At 41.3% G+C, this 14,581-nt stretch overlaps 1 protein-coding gene across 1 annotated transcript in view; it reads right to left on the reverse strand.

The window, feature by feature from the left end:
* Window positions 1-2,515: 2,515 nt before the first annotated feature.
* LOC149191060 (uncharacterized) overlaps window positions 2,516-14,581 on the reverse strand; it is a 43,142-nt gene continuing 31,076 nt past the window's right edge. Inside the window, exons 2-4 of the mRNA XM_089410651.1 lie at window positions 7,522-8,225; window positions 6,965-7,434; window positions 2,516-6,713 (exon numbers count right to left, since the gene is read on the reverse strand). Of these exons, the coding sequence (XP_089266777.1) occupies window positions 2,516-6,713; window positions 6,965-7,434; window positions 7,522-8,225 (5,372 nt within the window). The remainder of the gene's footprint in view (window positions 6,714-6,964; window positions 7,435-7,521; window positions 8,226-14,581) is intronic.

Genomic DNA, 14,581 nt, shown 5'->3' on the forward strand with positions numbered 1-14,581 from the left:
GCCGAAATTGGGGACATAAAACTCACAGTAACGGAGTCTATGATCGCTGAGGCCACCGAGCTGCCAAGAAATGGAGAAAAATGGTTTAAAAACAAAGGGATTGACAGCGAGGACTGGAAGGTCTTCCTCAAGAATCCAAACATGGACACTACGGTCTACAAAAAAGGTATTCCCAGCTCTACTCTTAAAAACAAATGGAGAAACTTATTACTTGTGCTTCAAAAGTTTATCACTTGTGAGGGTAGGTTTGGGAAAATGTATTTTTATCATGTTAGAATGATGATGCACTTCCTTGAGGATCATCAGATGAACCTCCCCTATTTCCTCTTGAATAGCCTCAGGAAAATGGCTACAAATGTTCAGAAGAAAATTCAATGCATAGAAAACACCATGTACCTTCATGGTCTGGTAAAAATGTTGGTCAAATTTCATCTCCAAAGTATAGGGGATAACTGGGAGAGTTTCCTAATAAGGAATCATTTTGAGGAAAAATCCCTAGAAAAACCAAGTAGCAGTAGGGCCCTCAGAGGAAGAAAGAGAACCATAGAAATGATAAAAGAACAGGCACCTCAAACTCAGACAGAGGTAACCAAAGAAGAGCTGCCAATAGTAAAAATTTTGTAGAGAATTCGAGGGGAAACCCTAGAAGAAAGGAAGCCAGCCCAAGTAAAGAAGAATTCTCACAAACTAAAACCTCTCCTCTAGAAGAAAAATTAGAGAATAAAAGGAGGAAAGTGCAGAAAACACAAACCCTAGGGTTGAGAAGGAGCACGAGGTTGAGCACGATTCCACAAACAACCTCAAAAACTACAGAATACATTAATCTTGAGGAAAATGAGCCAAATGAAAAGGAGCCAACTGAAGAGGAGCCAACAGAGAACACTCCAACAGAGATTGAGCCAACAGAGAATGAGCCAATAGAGGATGAGCCAATTGAAAGCCCTGGGAATTCTCCAAAAGGGTCACCAAGATCATCACCACAGCCTTACAACTCACCTCTAGGAAGCCCAATACATAGTCTGGGTATTGACCTCGCTCAGCAGGAAATATATGACTACATAGAGTCACTGGAAAGGAAGGAGACAACAACAAAGGAAACCATTCAGAGCCCTGGAGAAGGAAGCAACCAGGTAAATGAGCAATCAACCTCAAACATCTTGAAGCAGGAGATCTTTGAACTAGAAACACTGAATCGATACCTCAAAAATGAAAATCAAGCCTTAAAGACACAGAGTGAGATATAGATTGCCAAGAGTGACAATCTAATCCTACATCTAAGCTTGTGGTATAAGAAAAACAAGAAGCTGAAGAAAGAAAACATAATTATCCAGAGAGAGATAATCAGTTTAAAGTACAAAATTCTAATGAGGAAGCCTAGAATGCCAATCTCTGCCAAAAATAAGAAAACAATGAAACATGGAAATGACAAACAAGAGGCACAAGCAAAAGACAAGGAAGAAGTGTATGAGGTCATACAACATCTCCAGTCTGGGGGAATGTAGAGTCTGAAGATTGTCCTACCATGAAATTCTTTTTTCCTAATGATCCTATCTTTTTCCTTTATATTTACCCCTTAAATAAAGCCATATCTACCATGTTTTGATGAAGGTATGCAATAATATGTCTTCTTGTTTATATTTAACTTTATACCCTATTGTTTTGTTAAAGTTGCAATTGGCTACCGAACCAGTCTGTTTCCGCAGCTAATCCAGGTTTTTGTAGTTGTTTCCTTTGTTCGCAAGGTTCCAGAGTTCCAGGTCAACAACGAAAGGTGCAGATGGATATAGGATGGCTCTCTCATGGATACCTTCCTATCCACTTGAAACTATTTGCTAAAAGAACAAGAGATCACGGTCAAACTCCAAGTCAACCGTCGGATTAATGCAAAACAAAACCCGAGATCAATTTAAACCTTATCGTTTTGCTTTCGAAATAGAAAAACGACGGTTTAGCGATATAAGTTTAGATAGGTTAGAGATATTAGGCTTGAAATATTCATACAGTTATGCCAAGAGACCTGCTATAAAACTAATGGCCGCACTGTTATTTAGGTGCGTGCCGAATGATATAATTGTGAACAGTTTGTGAATTTCGTGTGAATAGAATTGGTCTTTGTGTGCAAGTGTTATGTTGATTGGAAGCTCTGAACTTTTATGTGGAGGGCTCCTACAAACAGTGGCAGGTTTTAATCAATTACAATCTGATTTCCTTTAATTATTCAATTTCTCTGTTTTGTGTGACAATGCTGCATAATGATCTCGCCAGCGAATTGTTTTTTTTTTTTTTTTTTAACAGAAACGGGTATGATCCTTCATTCATTGGGCGGCCTGAAGCCATGAAATCGGTTACAAAAGGCTGGTGTATTTTCTGTTTGGCTTTTCAGCCAACAGACCCTGCCCTCTACTCTAGTCAGATTCTTCTTTTTGCACTTAGTAAAGTGTGCTTCTGCTGCTAATTTCCCCAGATGGAAGATACATACAAACTGGTGAAGAAGGAGACGGAAAAACATTTCACTTTAGGGTATTGGGTCCCAAAGGGCTGTATTATCTCTGAGGAGGGAGCCAATGTCCATCAGGGCTGCCTTATTTGCCTCGCTGTCTGCTTCACTGTTGTTTGATCTCAAGACATGAAAAAATTTCAAATTCATAGTTTTTGTCAAGCCTTTGATCCTTGAGATTATTCTTGCAAGTTGTAGATCCGTTGAGATGGAATTGTTTGCCAGCGCTTGGATAATTACCTGGGAGTCTCCAAATACATTTGCCTCCTTATAGCCCAGCTCTTTGAGGAATTTGGATCCTTGATAAAGTGCCATTGCTTCTGCTTGGATGCTTGTAGAGTGGCCTAATCCCCAGGCAAAGCGGTGGACAACAGCTCCTCCTGGATTTAAAATGATACCTCCGGCTCCCGCAATACCTGGGTTCCCTTTAGCAGCCCCGTCAAAGAAGAGCGATGGTAGTGTTTGGTTGGACAGCCAGGATTGGAATTCTTGTTCATTTTTCCTAATTTTCCAGTCCTTGGGGGGAGGGGGAGAGCTGGTTATTTTCCGGAATTTGAAGTTAAGAGCCAAACCAAGCTCTATGTCCTGTTGGCTTAAATTGGCATCATCCCCTTTGTCTTCCAGCCATTCTGCAAGCTGTCCTTTTACTGCATTGACCACCAACCTGTAATCCTGCTCTTTATTTCTAAAAATCCTGCGGTTCCTCTCCAGCCATACTTGCCAGCTGACAAATTTAGGCAAAGCGCTCCATGCAAATCTGATTGTTTTATTTTTTGGAGGGTGACCAGGATAATTGTTCATCCAACTTGCAAATAGATCAGGGACTGATGAGGGGAAGTTGAACTTGTAATTCCACAGGGCTAGGAGCTCCTGCCAGACTGAGTTAACGAATCTGCAATTAATCATGATATGGAGGGCAGTTTCAGAATTTTCCTTGCATAAGGAGCATCTAGACGGCCCATGAAATCCCCTTATCTGCAGCCTGTCTTCAGTCAATATTTTCTGGTGGCAAAGGAGCCAGCAGAAGTGGTCCACCTTTGGGATTGAAGGAGTTTTCCATATACCGTTCCAGGGAGCTGGATTGGGTGGCACATGAGGCTTCTCTAGGCATTTAACATAGCCCTGAGAGACAGAGTAGCCTGAACGCTTAACGCCCCAGCCTCTCACATCGTGACTGTTTTTTAATGTGGGAGCTAGCCCGTGCAGGTGCGTGTATAGCTCACTGAGGTCTGGGCGGAGGTGGATAGGAACCGCGGGAGTCTTCCAACCGGCCCACGCGTTCCCCTCCCAAGTCGACATATCCCACAGCGTTATTAAATTCGAATCTGTCATCCAACGCTGTAGCTCAGGCTTGCGCAGGACTTCAGCCAGCGGAGGATTATTGAGGATGTTGTCGTTCCATATTTGAATGCATTTCCCATTGCCTGGAACCCAGAAGGCGTTGTCGCGGATCAGAGAGCTGGTTTTGAATAGAAATTTACTGAATGGAGTATTGAATTTATTCTTGGGCTGGTCTAAACACCGCTTTCTTGGTCCTCTGTAATATTTTCTCCATAATGCAATTTGGACCCAGCCAGGATTTGGAGCAATGATCCTCCAAATTACTTTGGCGCCCATGGCAACATTCTGAGCTTTGAGGTCTTTTAATTTCAAACCTCCCTCCTGGAATGGTCTAGAGACAGTCTCCCAATTTATCAGCGAAAATCTTTTCTCATTTAGCTTCCCTCCCTTCCATAAAAATGTTTTGATTAACTCCTCCATCTTATTTATAATTCCTGCGGGTGCCAACAGGACTGAGAAAGTGAAAAGAGGTAAACTGCTGAGGACGGATTTTATGAGAACCGCCTTCCCTGCTAAGTTTAGCCAGGAGGACCCCCAAGCCTGAAGTTTTTGTTTAAATTTATCTAACAGAGGCAGCCAGTCCTTGCCCAATGCCCTTGAGTGAAAGATGGGCAAGCCCAAGTACTTGAACGATGACCATGAAACCGAGATTGCAAATCCCATGCAGCGAGCAATATATCTTGCAGTAGAGACGGGAATGTTCCAGCTGTATATGTGACATTTGGATTCATTTAGAGCGCTGCCTGAAATCTTACAGTATTCATCCAGGACTTCTTTGAACTTGGATGTTGAATGCATTGTTGCTGCCCCCAGTAAAATGGTGTCATCCGCAAAAAGCGCATGATTGATGTTTTTGGCCCCTCTAGCTATGCATAGTCCAGCTAGCTCATGATCCTGTTGTTTGCGTTGAAGGTAGAAGCTGAACACAGAGGCTTGAAGCACAAAGAGAAGAGGGGACAGGGGGCACCCCTGTCTCAGTCCTCTAGAGGCTTTGAAAAAGTCAGCTGCCCTTCCATTTACCAGGGGGGCAATCCATGGCTCCGATATACAGGCTCTAACCCATTTGATAAAGCTTGGGCCGAACCCCATTTTTTGCATAACATCAAACAAAAAACTGTGCCTAACTCGGTCAAAAGCATTTGCAAGATCGAGTTTGATAACCATACCTTTCTCCTTGCGGTGTAGACTGGAGTGGATCGCCTCTTGGACCAGCACAAAGTTGTCCACCAATTGCCTGCCTTGAATAAAACCGCCTTGATTATCGGGGATGATTTTGGGGAGGATCCTTTTCAGCCTATTGGCTATCACTTTAGTTATGACTTTATATCCAATATTGCACAATGAAATGGGGCGAAATCTGCTGAATGTATTTGCTCCCTTCTCTTTGGGGATGAGAGCGAGAAAGGCTGAGTTTGTACTGCCACCTATCTTTTGGCAATCCTGAGATTTCTGTATCATTTTAATCAGGTCTTTTTCTACAATCTGCCAACAAACCTGGAGGAACCTGGGCGTGAAACCATCAGGACCTGGAGCTTTGTCCGGGTCCATTGAGAACAGGGCTTCATTTACTTCCTTTATTGTGATTTTTTCTTCTAGAGACTTGTTCATTTTGGAGGAGATCATGGGAGGGACAACATCTAACCAGGCTGCGTTGACATTGGTACCAACATCTTCTTTGTACAGCTGCTCAAAGTGGGCTGTTGCTGCCTTTTTTATGCTGGTAAAGTCTTTCAGAACTTGATTGGCTTCCTTTATCTCGCTGATGGAGTTGCGACCTTTCCTGGCTTGGGCTTGCTTATGGAAGAATGAGGAATTTCTGTCTCCAGATTTGAGCCAGAGGCTCCTAGATTTGAGCCTCCAGAATTCTTCCTCTGCCAAACAGGCTTTATGGAGACTTTGCTGAAGCTTGGCCTCCTTTTCTAAATCAGCCTTAGTAATTTCTGCTGTTTCAAAGTGCTGATGCTGGATTTCTAGCTCATTTTGGATTTTTTTCCTTTCCTCTGCCGGATTTGGCAGGGTTTTGGCCCAAGCTTTTAGCATGATTTTGACTCTTCTGAGTTTTTCCTCCCATACAAAAAAAGGCGATCCATTGACTGGCTTCTTCCAGCACTCTCTGATTTTTTCCATGAAGTCTTTTTCTTTGATCCATAGGGGGCTGAATTTGAAGGGTATAGGTCCCAAATCCTTAGTAGTCATTAGTTCAAGGCTGATGGGTTTATGATCTGATATGCTGCTGTGGAGGATACGCGATCTGGCTTCTAGACCAAGGAGAAGAAAGGAGCTTTGCACTAGGAATCTGTCCAATCTAGCTGCTATATGCCCCGACCCTACCCTCTTGTTTGTCCATGTGTATTTGCCGACAGTTGGTTTGATATCTATCAGGTCCCAATTTTGCATGAGATCTTCTACTGTTTCTCTGGCCGGATCTCTGACTATACTGCCTCCTCTTTTTTCCGACGAGAGGAGGGTAAGGTTGAGGTCCCCGGCTATGATGACGTTTTCCAGATTTTCCTGCTCAGCCAGGCCTTTGATGGAGTCCCAACATGTTTGCTTTTCACCTGCATTGTTAGGGGCATATACATTGACCAGACTAATAATTTCCTTAGTTTCTAGATGTTGCAGCTTTAAAAGAATCCAGTGAGTATTCAGGGATTCAGAGATAAGGGAGAACTTATTTGAATTCCAGAGCGATCCAAGTCCTCCAGATGCTCCACGGGCGGAGGTTGCATGCGCTCCATCTTTTTTCCAAAACTTTCTGCTTGCTTGGAGGAAGGCTGTCTCCTCCAGCTTTGTCTCCTGGATGAGGAGAATGTCCGGGGCTTCCAGCCTTATTAGGCTATTCATTGCTTCTTCTTTAGCTTTGGAACCCATTCCCCTACAATTCCAGGAGACTATCTTCATCATTTACTTTTGCTGTGGTGAGCTCCTTTGGAGCTCAAAGTATGATTCTTCTTCGTCTTCGGGGTTTTAGCTAGAAGTTTTTCTAGCGTTGGCTGGCTGCCCTGGAGCTTTTCCTTGTATGTTTCTTGCTCCCTTTTTTCTTTGGATGACATTCGACCTCTTGTAGACCTTCTGGGGGTGGACTGGGACTCTCCTATTTCCCCTTCTTCCTCTGAGCCCTCGGACTCTTGGGTTTCCTCCTCGTCTTCCGATGCCTTCCCTTTAGCTTTCTCTGGTTCGCTTTTAGATTTGAGCGGGGAAACTTCTTTCTCAACTTCGGTTTCCTGGGTGATCATGGTTTCAGATCCCAGGATCTCAAATTTATTTCCTTGGCTCTCTAAGGGTGTGTGCTGAGCAGGGCCCGGTTGGGTGGCTCTGGGATTAGTACTTGCAGTTTTCCTGTGCGCCGTTTTGGATCTTTTAGCCTGGTTCCATCCTTCTTCTTTCCCTTTTTCCTCTACCCCTTTGGACGGGCAATCTCTGGCGAAGTGTCCATACACTTGACACCTCCGACATTTGAACGGCAGCTGCTCGTAGTCCAATTTTTGTACATGCGTCCAGGGACCAACCCTTATTTTGATGGCTTCTGGTAGTCCGATCTCCAGATCAACCTCCACGCAGATTCTGGCGCAGTCGTACTGGTCCTTGCTGTTGGCCTTGTCTATGAATTTCCCAAGGGTGTTTCCGATGTGCTTCAGAGAATCCCAGTTCCAGCAATGGACCGGGAGGTTGGGGAGCCTTACCCAAACCGGGACTGCTGATGGCACGTCTACCGCCGGATCGAAATCCGGTGTCCATTTATTCAGATATAGCCCTTGAGGTCCCATGAAGTACGGGCCGTTTCTGAAGATTAGATCCTTATCTTCTTTATCTGAGAACTCAAATAGGAAGTATCCTCGACCGAGGAAGTAAGACGTTACCTTATTCTGGATCAGGGGAGCCCAGTTTCTAGCTACCCAGCTCTCTGTTGTTTTTGGGGAGGGCCAGAGTCCTGTAAATTGCCCGACCAGTGCACGATCTGCCAGCGACAAAGCTACTTGAATCGGCCCTTCAGGAGGTAGAGCGATCTCGGGAATGTCCTCCAGTCTTTTCACGAATTTGGCGGCTTCCACGGCTTTCTTCTTGGGCAGAGAAGCCAGCAAAGCTTTGAAGGCTTCAGCGGCAGATGGAGGGGGGGGGAGGAAGGCCCAAGAGGGGGGTCCGGATCCTCCATGAGGAAGATCCAAACCTAGCCGGTTGCGGCCAGGTACTAGGCAAATGACACAGAACTCGCAGCCTAAGGAAGAGGAAACACAGCGACCCAGCTCGCAGGAGTGCAGGGTCGGGGGGGTCTGCAAGAAACCGAGGGGAGCCGAGGCGGGCACGGGCTCAGGGCCCAAGATCCGCCGGATGCGGATCTCGCAGAGGCTGGGTCGAAGCAAAGTTGATCTCGCTAGCGAATTGTTATCTGCATAAGAACTTTAATTTGCTTTATACCTAGTTTAGACTGTTATCTAATTTGCTTTATAACTGGTACTGCACGGTCCTTTCCTTTGCTAATTATCCAACATAATTGAAGTGTGTTCACTTCACAATATAGATGTTGCTTGGGTTACTTTGTTTGAGCAGAAATTAAATAAGTGAGAAGTCCTCTCCTAAACAATTGAGTTCAACAATATTCCTTCATAGATGATAGAATAGGTTTCTTTTTGCACTTAGAGAATTAGGAGCTGCAACATAGAGATTCAAGATCAAAAATCCCAAACAATCTAACATAAGTAAAACCACTCTCACATCATCTATAAACTAATTGGATAAAGATTAATTCTAGGAAACTTAATCAACATCCTTAAGAATTACGACACTAATAAAATTGACAAACACCGCCCCCATATTAAGTTTAGATCTTAACAAATATTTAACGACCTAATGAATAACTTCTAAGCACATATTGTGCACCTGTACTTCATTAATCTACGCACCCTGGTTGACAATTTATGATTGACAATTCAAGGACATTGAATTGACCAAACATTTTGGCGCCGTTGCCGGGGAAGTACAATTAGAAGTTAAAAAAAAAACCATCATTAATTTAAAACATGACATGCGTAGGGATAGAGACTCTAGGGGTAGATTTGTAGGACAACAGAGAAGTTTAATTCCCACAAATCCACTCACCCCACCACGATTTCGAGATTCCACACCACCTACTCAAACCCGAATTCCATTTAGAGGTCGACAAAGACTTCCTGAAGTCTCAAGATCAGAAATTCAATCCAGAACTTCACCTACTTCTTCTACTGAAGCTGTAATTGAAGAAAATCCTACATCCCCAACCATAGGAGTAATATTTCTATCCCCCATTGGTGAAAAAATTTTGGGAGAAGAATTAGAAATTCCTAGTGAAGAAGAGGAATTGGAAACTTATTCTAATCAACCATTGATAGAGGAACCAAAAAGAATAGAAGAACACTATATTAGCTCCGAAGAATCTATCATAGCTGGCAGTTTGAGGTGGCGGTACAACACGCATCCATCGATTGCATCCATGTGTTCCCAACTCAGATGTGAACCCCGCCTGTGTTTTGGCGCGAAATATGTTATGTTCTTCGACGATTAGGGCTAGTTTGTTTATGGTTAGTTCATTTATGTCTGGGGCCGATAATTGATCATTATGCTCTGCCAGTAATTGTTTGAACGTGTCATAGCTCCTCATTCTACTTCGCCGGTAGATTTTTGTGTGCGCCGCTGTAGTTGTGAGGTGAGGGAGGGCTTATAGGTTGTTATGGTTGGTTGCTTGGTTACTGTATTGTCTTGTTCGACTTCTAAAGTGTGTTGTTCGGTTGCAGAGGTAGGGTGTGGGTGCAGTAAAGGGTTTTGACCCTTGGGTGTTTTCGGTTTGTTGCAAGGTTATATGTCACCAAATGTGGTTGGGCTTCAGACGGATGTTTCTTCAAATTCTCTCGCTTGCTTGACCTTGTTTGACCTAGACCCGACACTGGATACCATGGTTGGCTCGTTGCAAGCTTGGCGTCGTCATTCCCTGGTAGGTTCTTCATCCTGCCAACCATACCTGCAACTGTGTTTGTCAACGCATCTATTTTCTTGGTATTCACACCATTCGTCTTCTTTGTGTTAATATTTGGCTTTTTGTGCCTTCTGTGGAGTATATGTGGCTTCTGTGGCTTAAATGGGAAATTTTGTGGCCTAGTTTGAAAAAAAATTGTCTTTTGTGGAGTATTTGTGGCTTCTGTGGCTTAATTGGGAATTTTTGTGGCTTAGTTTGAAAAACTATTGCCTCTATGGATTAATTGGGAAGTTCTGTGGTTTAGTTTGAAAAAAAATTCGCCTTCTGTGGCTTAATTGGGAATTTATGTGGCTTAGTTAGAAAAAATTTCACCTTCTATGGAGAATCTGTGGCTTAGTTTGAAAAAAAATTCCTTTTGTGGCTTAATTGGGAATTTTTGTGGCTTAGTTTGAAAAAAAATTGCCTTGAAGTATTTAAAGCTATTTCAAGTTCTCAAAAAGGATTGGATATGAAGTCCTTTGTTAAACCACATTGAATTTTTACAGTTTATTTAATATATTCACGTTGAGCTAGATATTGCCCCCAGGATCATTGCATTGGCCCCCAGGATCATTGAGATAATAATTCTAGTTACGAATGAGATCTCAAAATTGACTTGGAGTACTTGAAACCATCTCAGGTTCTCATAAAGGATTGGATATGAAATCCTTTGTTAAACCACATTCCATTTTTACAGTTTATTCAATATATTCATGTTCAGTTAGATATTACCCCTAGGATCGTTGAGATTAGAATTCAAGTGACAAAAGAGATCTTGGTGTTTCATGTGGAGCCTGATTATCTTCTTTATTCAGAGGTATTGCCGCATTGGACCCCATTTCGTAATGTGGCGGCAATGCCGTCCATTTTTGCGCACCACCAAGGGGGTCTGGGGGGGTGACGACGCCCTTGAAGCTAAAAATAACAGTAAAATTGCCTTGTAAAATGTTGTAATTTTGTATTCAATCTAGGCTGTTCATTAGGCGGAAATCTGATGGTAGAAGTTATGTTTAATTTAGGGTTTTTTACCCTAGAAGGAAACCCCTTGCTATATATGAGGGAATTGTATTGCATCTAGGTAGGCGTGTATTTTGAGCAAGAAAGAGAGAGTAGATTGTGTGAGAGTGAAGAGAGAATAACATCGGATTTGTTGTAGGTTTTATCTCTTGATTTGCTGGATAATATAAAAGGAAGGATTGGCTGTTTCTTTGTGGACATAGCCAAAATTGGGTGAACCATGTATATTTGCGTCTCTCTTGTTTTATGCATTTTTTGTGTTTATATTTCTGCGATATTTTATGTGTTCCATTGCTCTATAATATATAATTTTCTAACACTTGGAATTGATTTGGACTACTTAAAGCCATCTCAAGTTTTGAGAAAGGATTGGATATGAAGTCCTTTGTTAAACCACATTGAATTTTTACAGTTTATTCAATATATTCATGTTAAGTTGGATATTTCAGAGGTTTGATTTACATAACATTTTAGCTATGATATGATACATTGACATAAGGATCACAACTTTTTGGGCGTTATGTGTTTCCTTCGCTTAGTCTTAGTTTTATATGGAAGTTATTTTGCAGACTAAGACTAGAGGAATGATTTTGTGTACTTTTTTCCACTTGTAAGACATTCATAACTACACCGAAAGTTGTAACATATGGTGATCTGGATCTCTTGAACAAAGTTTTTAGCTTTTGTATGTTTGCGTATTTTATGAATGGTTATGTTTCATATAAGATCATTGTTTTATACTTGAATGTTTATTTTCTATGTTTCCCTTGGGATCATGGAGATTAGAATTTGATCGATAAAATAGATATCTGAATTGATTTGGGTACATTAGGCAATCTCAATGTTCGTAGAAAACATTGGATTTTAGGTATTTTGTTAAGCCACTTTGAATATTTATAGTTTTTTCAATATTTTCATGTTAAGTTGATATTTCAGAAATTTGATATTGTATCACATTTAATGTATGATATGATATATGGGCACAAAGATCATGGTATCTTAGGACTCATATGCTGCTTCTAATTAGTATTAATGCATAAGAAGAATGACTTTGTGCACTTTATTCACTCTTCAGACATTCTCAAAGATACCCTAAATTTGATATGGTGATTTCTACTCTCTTGAACAAAGTTATGATTTCTAATTATTTTGGGTTTTAGTGAATTTCATAGTTATCCAAATACACATTGGAACTTACATTGCAACAGACCAAAAAGGGATGGTGACGAGGGCTAGTATTGCATCATGAACTCCTAGGGCTACCAACTTTACTTCATCAACCCAGGGTTTGTATAAACTTGGAGGTGACAGTGTTGTATACACAGTAGATGCAATGGTCTACTCTTGTCACTTTTCAACTGGGGTGATAGACCACTAGGGTTTTTCAAACCAATCTTCTATTGACTAGAAGGAGTCTGACTACCAAATGAAAAAGGAAAAATTATCCTTAATGCAAACAAGGAGTGCTGCCTAGTCTAGGAAATGAAAGACTGAATTGGAGGCTGTAAAGTGACATGCAATCATCTAGCTACACATTTACACATTTTGCTTGCAAAAGAAACCTAACTTAACCTTGTTGATAACATGTGATGATCTAGACTAACTGAGCATGGAATATGATCTAAGAAGTATTATGACTACTACATGCATGTGCTAATTTAGAAATTGTAGAAAAATCCTTTTTTATTTTATTTTATGTTTAGTGTTATGAATGCAAATGCTAATTTTCACTTGTTCTTTGGCAGGGGATATAGGTATGGACTAGTCTCAAGGGTATGGAAGCCAAGTGGAGGCCTAATCTAAGCTCAAATGACATTTTTTTAGTAAATTCCGGCTTAAAACATGCTGCTACAAGTTTTCTTGTAGTACTACTACATGATGTCCTAGTTCTGCTACAGGATGCCCTATTTTACTACAGGAAGCATGCTGAAAGCTTAGGAGATGGTAGGAAAGGTAGAATGAAGTGTGGGAAAGGTGTCTGATGGGGAAATGAGGCACGAAGGAGGTGGACACTATCCAAGGCTCAGTCAAATGCTTCAAGATGGTTGGATTTGCTCAATGGAAATGACAACTTTTCTTACAAAACAAGAATTCAGATTTACGGTTTAGTGGACCTTGGCAGCATGGATGGATAGGACTTGGATGAGGCGAATGAGATGAGGTCTCCCTGCAAATTAGAAGCTCCTGCAACAACATACACTCTTGTCTTCCTTTATGCACAAATTCATCTATACATGGAAAATATTCATTGAAAGGAGGAAAACTGAGTTATTATTAGCTAATGGTTAGGTTCATGAATGGAAGTGCTTTGAAACCATAACAAAACTTAAAAGGTAAAAATTGCAAATAATCCTAAGAAACTTAAAGACAATGATTTATTCATCAAGAAACCTTAGAATATGCAGTAATCAAACAAGAAATCTATTTTTTGGATGTGTGAATGGAACCCTCAAGTCATTATCCTATGAGGAAGATGAGGTGAAAGCCACTCCCATAAGATTTTATGAAGTGTTTACTATCACTATGATACCACTGATCTAACTATCCACAAATGGAAGCAAACTAATTAATCACCCAAATACTTGCATATTAACAAAACCAAAATCACTTCAACAACTAACTATGAATGTAATCTAAGGATACATGTACAAAAAGAGGAACCTCAGATGCTAGGGTTGGGCCCTAACCCAGGAGCTTTAGCCCTCTGAGTCAACTCAGTGCTGGATCAAGGGAATGCTTCTCATTTTCATTAAAATATCAAAAATACATAAGATTCATCAATCACAATGTCTTAGCTCAAAAATGCCTCTTGGCTACAACAAAAAAAGTCGAATCCTAATGAGGCTCTAGGCCTTCTTATTTATACAACTGAAGCTACCAACAAATTCCTTAAATTTAGGGAGGCTTGACTCCCATCTTGAGATGAACTGGTCTTCAAATATCACTGGCTTGGCTACCAATGACCTTAATGGCTCGACTGCTTGTAAATCCGAGCTAATAAGATTTGGTGGAGGAATCTTCGAGTGAGTGAGTAGTTAAGGAAGGAAATCCAATGTCCTAAAATCCCTCTTGCTTGTCTACTTCAAGTTCCTGCACTTTAATTAGCCAAAATTTTCTCAAAAACTTGCAATCAATGCATATTAGACCACAAGACATGACATCTCATCTTTACCCTTCTCACTAAGCAAAATATAACAAAACATGTAAAAGAAATGTGAGAAAAGTTGATTTTAATAAGCTGGAGAGTGGAATTAAGGTCCATATAATTTACTCATTGATGAGCCTCATCATCACCCCCCTATTGAAAGTGTTGCTCATCCTCTGAGCAACTCAATCTATGTCCATGTCTTTCATTGCTTTGGTGGCTTCCCTGACATTCCAGACTTTTGTTGCTGTATCCTCCTCTTGTGGATAAAATCTTGAATGCCTCTCTATTTCCTCCCATTGCTTTCTTTCCTCTTATTCCTTTCTTCCTTCTAACATACCCAAGAGCAATGGTGGACTGAGTGTAAAGCCAATCCAGTTGACTTTGAGTCTCTGCAGTGCCTTCTTATACAGTGGGGACCTCTCCAGTGCATCCCTCATTCTATCATGGGAATGATACTCCCTGATCTTTAGGCTGTAGGGTAAGGTGCTCCATCTCCTTTGGCATGCTTGCTAGCTTTCATCCCCTAGCAATATCAAAGTGTCCTAAAAATGAGTGATTGCTTGCTCTTGTGTAGCTAGGTATCTTGGTGCAA

The sequence above is a fragment of the Pinus tabuliformis genome, chromosome 3_1 (genome assembly GCF_031772625.1).
Source record: "Pinus tabuliformis cultivar Carrire ecotype Pingquan chromosome 3_1, CPIR1, whole genome shotgun sequence".
NCBI lineage: Eukaryota > Viridiplantae > Streptophyta > Pinopsida > Pinales > Pinaceae > Pinus > Pinus tabuliformis.